Source organism: Arachis ipaensis, chromosome B5 (assembly GCF_059453495.1).
Source record: "Arachis ipaensis isolate K30076 ecotype BB chromosome B5, ASM5945349v1, whole genome shotgun sequence".
NCBI classification, from domain to species: Eukaryota; Viridiplantae; Streptophyta; class Magnoliopsida; order Fabales; family Fabaceae; genus Arachis; species Arachis ipaensis.
The window spans coordinates 87,138,676-87,152,469 of record NC_142440.1 but is presented as its reverse complement, the minus strand read 5'-3'; the positions used below and the strand labels follow the sequence as shown (position 1 = coordinate 87,152,469).

Below are 13,794 nucleotides of genomic sequence, written 5' to 3'. Positions count from 1 at the left end.
AGCCTTGTTAATATTGATGCTAACTCTAATCCTTAAAAAAGGATCTCCTAAGAACGCCATCCACTTTTGGGTCTTCAGCCTTTGCCAAAACTCCCAGCATTCGTCCTATAAGAATTCCGGTCTCCTTATTCATATGATCAAGCAGAATGCCATGAACTTGAATCCAGAACTCCATGAAGTCATTATCAACCTCAAAAAATTGATTCACCCTCCATCCATAATCTGAGATTGATAATATTTTCTCTGACATTCCAAAGACCATTCTAAATAATCTGAAGCCCTCTCTTCCTATCTTTAAAGCTGAATATCATCTTCTTCAGCCCAATGTCAGTAACTGCAACTCCTTGTGGATTTTTCCACATTCTCAATAATGCATTTCTGCATGTTTTGAACCTCATCTCTTTATCACTTATTATCTTTCCTACCACATTCAAGCAATTCTTCTTGTACTTCAGCTCTCTGGATTTATTGAGTTTGATGATTTTTTCTTTTATGTTATTTATTATTATCGATTACTAATCTTTTGGTCTTTGTATATTTTAGGTTTCATAGTAATATTGGTAGATAAGATATTAAGATGGAAGTAAAAAGTGAGAGAATACCGTTTGTGAAGTTAAACAAATTGAAAAAAATTCTCTATTAGAGAAGAACGCAATATTCTTAGAGCACTCTCCTATTGAGAGAAGAAGAGCTCCCTATTAGAGAAAAGTATGGTGTAATGTACGTTTTGGTTTTTCCAAATAAGTCTTTAATTTTCTAGTATGGAAAAGTAGATATTAGATTAGCTTAACTTACTAAACTTGGGCCATATGAAAAGCCTAGTCTTATGCCTAGGTCCAACAGACTTATGCCAAGGCCCAAACACCTTGATAAAAGGCTGCATGGTCTTTTGACTCTTATTTTTTTTTTCCGTTTGTCTCACACCAGCACCAGCCTCAACCTCCACCCTCCACTCGCTCACTCTCTCACTCCTCGCCGTCGCCGCTGCGGTCTCTGATCACCCCTGTTCGCCTATGCTCCCAGCTGTTCTCTTCTTCTCGCCGCTTCTGTTTCTGCTCGTGCTTCTCTGTCGCAGCTGGTGAGCTGTTTTTCTCTTTTCCAAACATTTTATTTTTTATAATTAGTTGATTTAGATATTTGATTGCTAGTAGCTGATAATTTGATTTAGGCATTTAACAAGTTGTTGAGCCAGACCTCTGATTGCTGATATGATAGCTCTAATTGCTGGCAATTCTAAGCTGAAATTTTCAATTCTAACTATGCAACACACGCGTGTTCTTTTTTCTAATTTTGTGAGTTACCTTTAATTTTTCTTCTTCCGTCCTTTGTGTTGAAGAGTGAAGACACGTCCACAGCCATGGAGAAGAAGAAGCAGCAGCAGCAAAATGAGAAGAAAGGGGAACCCAAGAAGGTGAAGGTTTTGAACACGAGCTCATTCCAAATAAACGAAGAAGATGCGTCTCGCTTGGTTGGTTCCATTATTGAAAAGGGTATCTCTGACTCTCACGGCAACAACATCATCACTACTCCTCCTTCCTTCTTTCCCAAACCCGCTGGTCTTCCTTTCCCTGTTGCACGACACCGTTCCCATGGCCCTGTAAGTTACCTTATTCAACCACGCTTTTTTAGCTTCCTTCTTAACTGTGACATTTTCATTTTTCGTGTGTTGTATTTTCATTCCTGAATTGAATGGAACATTGAAGAATGAATGGTCTTTTTTAGCAATGTATGGATACAAAACAAAAAAAAAGTAATAACCTTGGGTTTTATCTAGGATTTCAATGAGTTTAACTTAAGAGGATATGCCGGAACTTGGAAGAATTAAAGAGGAGGGGGGTGGAGGGGACTAGCTGAACTAAGAGTAGTTGTATTTTAATGGGACACATATACGGTATACCATGTTGTACTTAGTTTTGCATGTGCTGCTGTGTTTGTCTTTTTCTATTGTATTCTGCCCTAACTTTGAGTGAACTAATCAAATTACAAAGATCTTTTCCGCTTATTGCTATAAGAAGATAAATTTTGAATTTCTTAGTGGAAGGTGTACAGTGGTTCAACACTGAAGAGAACGCAGAAGCTATCAAGCAAGTAATGCTTGAAACAAAACTCTTGATAGTTGATATTGAATATACGGGAAGAAAGAAATAGAGAATGATAAGGGAATCCTTTGCTGAATTCACATCTCTGCATTATTATTGACTTTAATTGGATGTAAAACCACACTCTGCAGATTACACAATCTGGTATATATACCTGTACAAGTGAGGGAGATAGAATCTAGATTCTGTTTCTAAACCAGAGGCTATCTATGACAGAAAGTTTTCTATCAGTATCTATTTTAATGAAGTAGAAGAATATGTTTTGGTCTATTTACAAAATTGATCATCTATCATTAACAACCAAGCTATGAAAGAAAAAAAAGATTAAGTTTTGTCTCATTAATGTGTCTGAAAATAAATGAATAGTTTCCGTGAAAACTTCTATGGAAAAGTAATTTTTGAATGGTATCTTAGACCCAGGTTGTTGAGCTTAGAAATCTTTGTCGGCCATGATGCATGAAGGAGTCTTACTTTAACTCATGGAATGACATTGAGACTTTGATGATTTTGCAGTATTGGCATCCATTGAGTAATAAAGGGGGTGATCGTGGCAACCACGATGATGACAGTGACAATGATGTTGAGGATAAAGAAGATAAAGGTTTCAAGGAGTTTGAAAAAGTTTCAGCCTTTGCCAATCCAGTACAAAAGAGGAAGAAAAAAGATTTGGATTTTAAAAAGTGGAAAGAGATTACTCAAGACAATTATTGTTCCTTGGGGAAGGAATCAGATGATATGATTAGTACAGGGAAAAAGAAAAATGAAAAAGGCAGTAAGAATGCAGACATGAAAACGTCACCGACTGATGGTGTTGCCCTTGCTTCTATGGAAGTAGACACTAAACCACAATTAAATAACTATGAGAGAGGGTTTCTTAACTCAGCCAGTGCCATGGAGATAGATACATCAAATAAGGCAGATCCTCAGGAAAAACACAAATATGCCACAATTTATGACAGCAACGAAGTGGATGAATTGATGCCTGAACGGGATCAAATTTCTAATAATGAAAAGCCTGATCACAGTTTTGGATCTCTAGATTTTTTAAGAGGAGAGCAAAATAATTTGACTTCAAACATGGTTTCTTCTTCTGGTTCTAGCACCTTTAGAAGGAAACAAGGTTCCATGCCTCTGGAGGATGAAATTGATGCTGAGAATCGGGCTCGGATAATGCAAATGTCACCTGAGGAGATTGCTGAAGCCCAGGCTGAAATAATGGAGAAGATAAACCCTGCATTACTCAAAGTGCTGCAGAAAAGGGGGCAAGAAAAAGTTAAGAAAGAAGATAGTTTAACATCAGAAGTGGGTAATGGCAATGCATCTATGAATCAAGATGTTCATAGTAATCAAGATGCAAAACGTCTGCATACAGAGGACAACATCTCCCATATGTCGATGACACCACCTTCAGAAACTAAGCTAGATGATGAGAAAATTAGGGCAATCACTGTGACAACTGCTAGTGGCAGCTCATGGAATGCTTGGAGCAATAGAGTTGAGGCTGTTAGGGAGTTAAGATTTTCCTTGGCTGGGGATCCTGTTCATTCTGATTGGGCATCTCCTTATGGTATTTCTTATTTATTTTCATGTTTCTTAGCTTTCTATGATTTCTGATGTCATCTGATGACCATTGCCTGCATCTATATAATTGCTTTTAAGTATGTTGAAGATTAGTGCCTTCGTGATGCTAGTGTTATGTATTGTTAATGTTTGGATATTTTTCTGATGACATCTCCTTATGCTAGTGTTACTTATTAGGTAAAATATATTTTTTGTCCCTAATATTTGCGATTTTTTTCAAAAATATCCCTAATGTTTAATTTCATTCAATTTTGTAACATTTTCGATTCATTCAATTTTGTCCCTTACGTTTTCGATTTGTGTCAAAACTATCCTAGAAGTTCTCAATTGTATCCCTAACATTTTACATGTAGTTAACATCCAGGGGTTAATTTTGACACATCGGAAACGTTAGGGATAAAATTGAATGGAACTAAACTTTAGGGATAATTGTGAAAAAAAATCGCAAATTTTAGGGACAAAAAGTATACTTTACCCATTCTGTGTAGGAGTTATATTGCTAGCAAGGAAAGGTTGTAGAGATCTCTCTAACTTGATAGGTCAAAGCCTTTTGACTATAGATTATGCTATTGTTTTGGTTCTAGTCTAGTGTGGTTTATGTTGATTCCCTTTTCTTCCTATTCTTTCCTAGTTATTAAACTTGGCTGCTTGGTTTTGGCTTTATTGTGTATTTGTTAGGAACTTGGGGTATTATGGGTGCTCAAAGTCCCACATCGAGTAGTATGGGATGCTTGATGTTGTATATAAGGAGAGTGGTTCTTCCCCCTTAACAGCTAGCTTTTAAGGTGTGGTTTCCCAGTTTCCTTAGATACTTAACAATGGTATCAGAGCATGGTTGTCGGCGCCATGGAAAGGGCTACCTATAGGCTGGATTAAGGTGAATACTAAATACTGATAGACCGTAGCAAAGTGGCTACCGTTGGGTCAGTGTCAATAGAGTGAAGCCGCCGTGGACGTCGGCTCTCCAGGGCCGGTGTATTGTTAGGAACTTGGGGTATTATGGGTGCTCAATGTCCCACATCGAGTAGTATGGGATGCTTGATGTTGTATATAAGGAGAGTGGTTCTTCCCCCTTAACAGCTAGCTTTTAAGGTGTGGTTTCTTATGTTGATAATATAAATTTTAAATTTCTTATGTGATAATTCTTTCCGTTGCGCTACAGACAATGTCTCTGAACGTGACTATCTGCGGACCGAGGGAGATCCTGGTGCAGCTGGTTACACAATCAAAGAAGCAGTGGCACTCACAAGAAGTGTGGTATGTTATGTGTTAAAATAGATCTATCTTTCAGTTAGATGCAGATTTACCTTGAAACGTGGATGTCTGGAATAGTTTGGATGGATTTGCTATTATTAATGTAAATATTGAGACAATTTATTGTAATTTCTCCCTTCGTAACTCAACATCTGCCAATTTTTTTTCTTTTAGGTTCCTGGACAAAGGTCCCTTGCATTGCATCTCCTTTCATCTGTTCTTGATAAGGCATTGCAATATATTTGTAAGGACAGAACGGTACAGATCTCGAAAAGTGAAAATGAAGTTGACAAATCAGTTGACTGGGAGGCTGTTTGGGCTTTCGCACTTGGTCCAGAACCTGAGCTCGTGTTGGCACTCAGGTGAGTTTTATTACCCAAATTTCTAGTTTTATCAGCTACCTGCAATGGTCGATGATTTTCTTCTTTTTTTAAAATACACTTTTAAATAGCAGCTGAATTGATTTGTTAGATAGAATGGCTCCAGTTGATGTTTTAAATTCCTTGCATTTTACTTGGACCCAATGAAGCAAAAGAAGTCACAGATATGTTGCTCACTATTTAGTAATTTTGTGTCTGGTAGTGGTCATTGTAGAAGCCAGCATTGTTTGCATGCTCTAAAAAGATTTGTTAATTTGTGATAAGGGCTTCTGCAAACCAGCTTTTATAAACTCCGATTTTTGTTTTTTAAATTTTAATTGGGATGAGCTCTTGTGCACTGGCTTTTCTAGAGGGCTTTGTACAATTTTACCTTAAAATATTTGTTGGCATGTTGTGGCTTGGGTGTGTAATATTGCCACTTATGTGAAATTTAAGAAAAGTGAAATATAGAGTGCTTAGTTAACTTGCACACCTGTTGTTCTCTTATTCATTTATTATACAAAGTGATCTTATCCCAAATGGGACTATTTATCTTCTCATTCTTGTTTATATTTTGCCTATGGATTGTATTATATCCTGCTACATGTAGGTTTGGTATTTAACTCGCTTAAGTAATAGCTACTTCAATTCTTTTAAGTTGTAGTCACGTATGGTTCTTTCCTCCTTGTTTGGGACCCATTTGATGGTAGTACCCTTTGTTTTCTTTTAGGATGTGCCTTGATGATAACCACAATTCTGTAGTTCTGGCTTGTGTGAAGGTTATTCAAAGTGTGTTGAGTTGTGATGTGAATGACAACTACTTCAATATATCAGAGGTATCAACAATTCTCAACTATATTTATTTTCTTTAATTGTATAGTTAGTAATATTTGTGTTTCAAATTTGAGTAAACTGATATATCTTTTTTTTTTTTTTTTACTTTCTGAAGATTGCAATCTGTGACAAGGATATTTGCACTGCTCCAATTTTTAGGAACAGACCAGATATTGATCTTGGATTTCTTCACGGGGGTTTTTGGAAGTACAGTACAAAACCCTCAAACATTCTTCCTATCAGTGAGGATAACATGGATGATGAGTCTGAAGGAAAACATACGATTCAGGATGATGTTGTGGTTGCTGGACAAGATTTTACTGCAGGTCTAGTACGCATGGGAATCCTTCCCAGACTTCGTTATCTTTTAGAGGTAAAATAATTAATCATGATGAAGCAGTTAATGTCATTCGATCTTTAAATTTCTCCTCCTCTTGTATGAACCTTCATATTATATTTAAATATTTGATACTGGTTGCAGACAGATCCTACAACAACTTTGGAAGAATGCATTATTTCTATACTGATTGCCATAGTGAGACATTCACCATCATGTGCTAATGCAGTCTTGAACTGTGAAAGGCTTATTCAGACAATTGTGAAACGATTTACCGTGAACAATTTAGAAATCCGGTGGTCTATGATAAAATCTGTAAACCTAATGAAGGTTATAATCCTCCCTTACGTGTTATATATCTTCAATATTTTATGCAGTTACCGTAAGAGAATCATTACTAATGTTTCATTTCAAATTGGTTGAAGGTCTTAGCTCGTTTGGATCAGACAACTTGTGTAGAGTTTATAAGGAATGGGTATTTTCAGACTATGACATGGAATTTATATCAAAGTCCTTCCTCCATTGACCACTGGCTGAATATGGGGAAGGAAAAATGCAAACTTGGGTCAGCCTTGATTGTTGAACAATTACGTTTCTGGAAGGTCTGCATTCGATATGGATATTATGTATCTTACTTCTCGGAAATGTTCCCTGCCCTATGTTTTTGGTTGAATCCACCTTCCTTTGAAAAACTTGTTGACGAAGATGTTCTGTATGAATATGCTTCCATCTCAAGGGAGGCATACCTTGTTCTAGAGTCTTTAGCTGGAAGACTTCCAAATTTGTTTTCACAGCAGTCCCAAAACAATCAGATTCCTGAGTCTGCTGGTGACACGGAGGTGTGGTCTTGGAGGTATGTTGGTCCAATGGTTGACTTAGCAGTAAAGTGGATTGCAACCAGAAGTGACCCAGAAGTATGTAATTTGTTTAAAAGACAGAATGAAGGGAGATTTGACACGACTTCCCTTGGATTGTCTGTGACATCCTTGTTGTTTGTGTATGCTGCTGTGACTCACATGCTCTTCAGAGTGCTTGAAAGGGTGACAATGGGTGATACTATTAGTCCACAGAAAACTGAGAGGCATGTACCGTGGCTTCCAGACTTTGTCCCAAAGATTGGACTTGAGTTGATTATATATTGGCTTTCGGGCTTTTCAGGTTACTTTGGGACAGAATGCGGTCTTCCCAACTCCGGTGAATCTTTTATGAAGGAACTAGTTTATTTGAGACTGAAGGGTGATGTTGAAATGTCTTTAGCTTCCACCTGTTGTCTGAATGGAATGGTCAATGTTATTGCTGCTATTGATAAACTAATACAGTCTGCCAAGAGTGTTACTTCTACTCTCCCAAGCCAAGTACAAAATCTCTCAAAAGAAGGGAAAATGCTTGAGGATGGCATACTTAGATCGTGTTTGGTTGAATTAAGGTCTGTGCTTAGTGTTTTGACAAGTTCAGTTGATTCTGGGTGGTGCTACATGCAGGCGATTGAGATATTTGGAAGAGGGGGACCAGCTCCAGGAGTGGGCATTGGCTGGGGTGCCCCTCATGGAGGGTTTTGGTCAAAATCAGTCTTATTAATGCAACTAGATGCTAGATTTCTAATCTGTTTGCTGCAGACTCTTCAAAATGCAGCTAAAGATGTATCTGTAATTGAAGAAAAGACATTGTCCATTCAAAAGATTAACACTCTGTTGCGATTGTGTTTAACTGCTGGACCAAGGGAGAAGTGTGTTGTAAATAAGGCATTGGATCTCTTATTTGATGTTTCTGCATTGAAATACCTTGATCTTTGCACACAGAACTTTCTCCTTGACACAAGGGGTAAAACCTTTGGGTGGAAACATGAAGAGGAGGATTACATGCACTTCAGTAGAATCTTATCGTCTCATTTCAGGAGCAGATGGTTATCTGAAAAGGTGAAGTCCAAGTCTAGAAATGGCAGTGGTTCCTCCAGCACTAAGAGTTCTCTGAAGGGTAGTGCTCGGTTGGACACTATATTTGAGGACTCTGACATGTCACTCGGTACGAGCCCGTCGTGTAATTCTTTAATGGTAGAATGGGCTCACCAGAAACTACCACTTCCACTCCACTTTTACCTTAGTCCAATCTCCACGATTTCCCGTATCAAGCAATCTGGTCCCCAAAAGGTTGATGGCTCGGATAGCATACATGGTCTGTCTAATTTGCTCGAAGTTGCCAGGTCTGGACTTTTCTTTATTTTTGGCATTGAAGCAATGTCCAATTTCCAAGGCCATGACATTCCTTCTCCTATTCAGCATGTATCATTGACGTGGAAGTTACATTCCTTATCTGTCAATTTCCTTGTTGGAATGGAAATACTTGAACAAGAGCAGAGCAGGGAAACTTTTGAAGCTTTACAGGATCTTTATGGCATGCTTCTTGATAAGGCAAGGTTAAACAAAAATGAAGAAACTATCTCAGATGATAAAAACCATCTTGAGTTTCTGAAATTCCAATCCGAGATTCATGAAAGTTACTCGGTATTTATTGAAGAACTTGTAGAGCAGTTTTCAGCTATATCTTATGGTGATCTGATTTTCAGCCGGCAAGTTTCCCTCTATCTTCATCGTTGTGTTGAACCTTCCATTCGACTTGCTGCCTGGAGTGCACTATCTAATGCTCGTGTTCTTGAGCTTTTACCACCACTGGAGAAGTGCTTTTCTGGGTCTGAAGGATACCTTGAACCGATTGAGGTAAAACTTGATCATTATCAACTGTTCTATTGTGATATATTAGATGCATAGCATTGTTTTTGTGCTTTTTTACTTTCTCTTCATTTTAAATTGAAGTTATAAATGTTTATTTTTATTCCCTTAACATAGGAATATCAAATATGAAATACCCATCTTTTGAGATGGAATAAAATTTTTATATTTGTGGGACTAAATTACTCTTGGGAATATATTATTCTTAGAAACTAGAGTTCAAATTTTCAAACAAACACGAGAATAATATATTTCCTTGAAACAAACACACACTAAAACTATAAACACGACATCATTGGCAGTGTAATTTTTTTTCTTTTGCATCAAAGCATAAATTAGTCAAAGTAACTTAGAAACATTTTCTTAAGTTTTAGAGGTACAGTTACATTCGTGTTTATTTTCTCTTTTTTTTTTTTACCTGTTAGGAGATGTGCCATTTGATGAGTAGAGTTATCAGCTCGGACTAGGTATATGAAAAGCTCTATATTGGATTCAATTCCAAATTTTACCCAATATAGTGAAAAAATTCATAGCAGTAATTTTTTTTCTAGTCTACAAAACCATTGAAAATTAAAATGTTAAGAGAAGATGGAATGTGTTAGATATTAAACTAAGCCCCTACCCACCTAGTTTAAGCATTTGGGAAAGATTGTTCATGACATAATTTATTATTTTTCTGGTCATGAAGCATTACCATGACATGTAATTGACATGTTTATTGGTTTTAACATTGCATCAAACATGCACATATCTTTACTATGTCTTTTTTTGAAGCTATAAACTTTAGTATATTGTTTCTTACTTGATTAGAAAGCTTTAAACTACTTTAGTAAATTTGAAACTACGGCTTGTTTTCTTGTCCTTTTATTAACAGTAGTGTTAAAATCCATGATTTTCTATGAAAATAATAGAGTGAATAGTAACTCAGCAAATGTGAGAAAAGAGTATATTATGTGATTTGTGTAGATTGTATGCTGATTGTATTGTTACATGAGAGATGACTAACATATATAGAAAGAAGAATAAAAAATGTGGAGCACCTACTCTATTCTCCATAAATGCACTGTCTAAACTACTTACTACTATTTAACATTAATATCTCTCATGTTTCAACACTCACCCTCAAGCTTGTGCATATAGATAATATACATCAAGCTTGGAACATAAGTAACATATAACGGATATTATTTGATCTGGTGAGATATGAAAGGATAATCTCTCTAATATTCCCCCTCAAGCTAAAGCTTACTAAGCTGTTAAGCTTGTTACAATAATACCCTTGAAAATAAAATAAAGAGTAAACTGTTGAAGACGAAAGAAGGGCCAGCTGGAATTGCCGAAGATGTGCCAGGGCCATTGGGGACTTCTGGAGATGTGTCTGGGGCAGCTGGGGCTGTCAGGTACTTGCTGAGCCTAGATGGGACTATCGGGAACTTGCCGGGGCCAGTAGGGAACCTGGGAAGGTGACTTGGTTCAAGTGTCATGGTCTTTCAAAGAGGCTATAACTAGCATGACTGACAGACTGAGTGAACAAAAAATAAGATCATTGGTATGATTCAGTGGGAGGTTGGAAGGAAAAGATAACCCAATCAATCACTCTATGCCAAGAGTGAGAATAGCGAGATGATGGAAGAGGTTACACAGACAGGACAGATGTCAAACATGCAAGAAATGAAGGGATAAAATCAATGAATTTGATGATATGCTGTAGTGGACTAGTGGCTAGATAAAGGAGATAAGCACATATCCAGAAAGCACAGAGATGTCAGCACTGAGGTAGTACCGACTGGAGGAGGTGGCAGACGCCGCAGATGAACAGTGCAGCAGTGACGGGGCAAAAAGGGAAATGCAGAAATGCAAAAGAGAAAAATGGTCGGATAAGAAAAAACATGACCAGACCCTGAAAGAGGACAGCGAGGCTTTGATAATGTTAAGTATGTAAGGGAAGTGGAAACCACACCTTATAGCCCGACTATTAAGTCGGGGAAGAACCACTTTATTTATATACAATATCAGGTATTCCATACTCAATGTGGAACTTTGGGCACCCCATAATACCTAGTCCCCAACAATACATTGACCCTGGAGATCCGACGTCCACAGTGATGGTGGCTTTGCTCTATCGACATTGACCTAGTGGTAGCCTACCACCAATTGTCAATATTCAGTATTCACCTTAATCTAGCCCATAAGCATCGCTTTCCATGGCGCCGACAACCAAGGCTTTGATACCATTGTTAAGTACCTAAGAAAAGTGGGAAATTACACCTTAAAAAGTAACTCTCTTTAACATATTTGGGCACCTAACTCTTAGGAGGGAATAACCACTCTCCTTAACATATTTGGGCCCCCCATACTACCAAGTCCTCAACAGGTTAGCGGCGGAAATCGACAGCCAAGATGCCAACACGCGCTGGCTAAAGTAGCAGTGCTAACTGAACCATATGAGGGTGAAAACAGTGCGTGGATGTGTGTGAAGCCTCAGACAGCATCACTGTTGGCTGGGCTGAGCAGCGATGAGTCCGACAGTGTGATCATTTGTCAGATTGGACGACGGTGGACGGCAGGGGAGCGCTGGAAGAGTTCTGAAAGGGGTCGGAAGGTGGTTTTTGTTGGAAAGAACAACACAGCAGAGGATGTTCGGGTAACTAGAAAGGCACCCGGTTGGCTGGACTTTACAATAAAGAACATCCTTAAATTAAAAGGAGCAGATTGTGCTGCTGGCTATGCACAACAGCAGAAGTGGCTGAAACAACTTAAACAAGTGTTTCTTGGTTTGGAAAAATGTGAAATGGAAGTAATTTTGATTTCAACCAAGAATAGAAAGATTACTTTCAACATAGTTTGTGACAGCGGTAGAAAATAATAGAGTAAATATTAACTCAACAAACGAGAAAAAGAATATATTACTCATATGTGATGTGTATAGATTGTATGTTGATTGTATTGTTACATGAGAGAAGACTAACAATCTAACATATACAGAGTCGAGAGTAATAAATGTGGAGAACTCTTCATAAATACACTATGTAAACTACTAACTACTAACATACATTGATATCTCCTATTATATTTCAACAAGCAGCAAACCCGGAATCTAATATTTGCTGTCCTTGCCTTTTACCACCTATTATGTGTCGAGGGGTGCATTCTATTACAGTTTTAGTGCATACTACACGACTCGAAATACATTGTATTTAAATCGACATTGATGGGTACCCTGTCTCTCTGCAGGATAATGAAGGGATTTTGGAGGCTTATACCAAGTCATGGGCTTCTGATGCTCTTGACAGGGCTGCAATTCGAGGATCAATTGCGTATACTCTGGTTGTCCATCATCTTTCCTCCTTCATATTTAATCCTTGTCACACAGATAAATTGTTGTTGCGGAACAGAGTCATTAGGTCGCTCCTGCGAGATTATGCTGGGAAACAGCGACACGAGGTGAGCAAGTTTTTATAGCTTTACATTGATTGAATAGCTGCTTAGACAGATCTCTCTATTCAGAGCCCTCAATACCAGAGATTTTCCATCTTCTTCCAAGTTCTAAACAGTAGTATTTTGTGACCATGAATTTGAAAGCTATTAATGGAAAAGATAATTTTTTGTTGTTCTTTTTTTTTTCCCCCTCCCCTTAAATACTTAGGTATTATGTGCATTTATATATATGATGGTAATTTAGGGAAACCTATGGTTTTTACTAATGGAACTTATGTTATAGGGAATGTTGCTCAACCTCATCCACTATAACAAGATGGCACTGAGATCTTACACAGGATTTGAGTTTAGGATAAAAATTTTAGTTGAAGCTTGTGAGGGAAATTCTTCACTTTTGAAAGTAGTAGAGAAGTTAAAGGCTGCTGCGGAGAAGACTTCATTGTGAAATCATCAATATACTCCGAGACTTGTAAATATTCGACATACACTAAAAGCAGGTGCGACAGAAGGGCCATACACGAACATCACTCGACGAGAATGGTGTGCTTGGCCAAATAGAACATGGTGGGCAGGTGGCACTAACATTTGTTTTCATTGTTTGAACGGAGGCTTCTGGTTTGTCTAGCAAGATTCTAGGGATGCAAAGTCCATGGGGCGTGCAATGAAGCTGTACATAAAAAAGTGCCGGAGTATACTTTTGATGAAATTGTCAAAAAGATTCTTGGTATGCAGCTTTTGTTACTTTTGTGCAAGAGGGAGATAGATAGATGACCATGAATATTAGTGGAATTTGTGGTTTTTATTTTAAAGTTTATTTACAGAACAATAAAATACGAGAAACTTGGAAAAGTGAAGTTTTGATGATGTGACAGCAACTATACGAAAACTTGTAAGCAGATTTTTAAAAATTACTTTTTAGGGTAAAGTATTATTTTGGTCCACAAACGTCTTATTTTAGTTTCAAAAAGGTTTAAACGGGTTCAATGTTGTCCTACTATTGAATTTGACATGAACAATTAACATATTGAAGAGACAATAACGTTTGATTTTAGTATGTAAGTGAAATCAATTTTTTAACGATCATAAATATAAAAGATTTTATTTTAGATTTTGGAGCATTAATAATTGATTGTTAGGATTTGAGGTTTTATATGAAAAGGAGAATG

General features: G+C 37.5%; 1 protein-coding gene across 1 annotated transcript; it reads left to right on the top strand.

The window, feature by feature from the left end:
* Positions 1 to 899: 899 nt before the first annotated feature.
* IYO (RPAP1-like, carboxy-terminal protein) lies at positions 900 to 13,573 on the top strand. The gene is made up of 11 exons (XM_016347431.3): positions 900 to 1,078; positions 1,337 to 1,597; positions 2,613 to 3,666; positions 4,843 to 4,937; positions 5,109 to 5,296; positions 6,024 to 6,129; positions 6,243 to 6,500; positions 6,609 to 6,794; positions 6,890 to 9,178; positions 12,425 to 12,634; positions 12,912 to 13,573. The coding sequence occupies exons 2-11, from the start codon at positions 1,358 to 1,360 to the stop codon at positions 13,071 to 13,073; spliced, it is 4,788 nt and encodes a 1,595-aa protein (XP_016202917.1). The 5' UTR covers positions 900 to 1,078; positions 1,337 to 1,357; the 3' UTR covers positions 13,074 to 13,573.
* Positions 13,574 to 13,794: the final 221 nt, after the last annotated feature.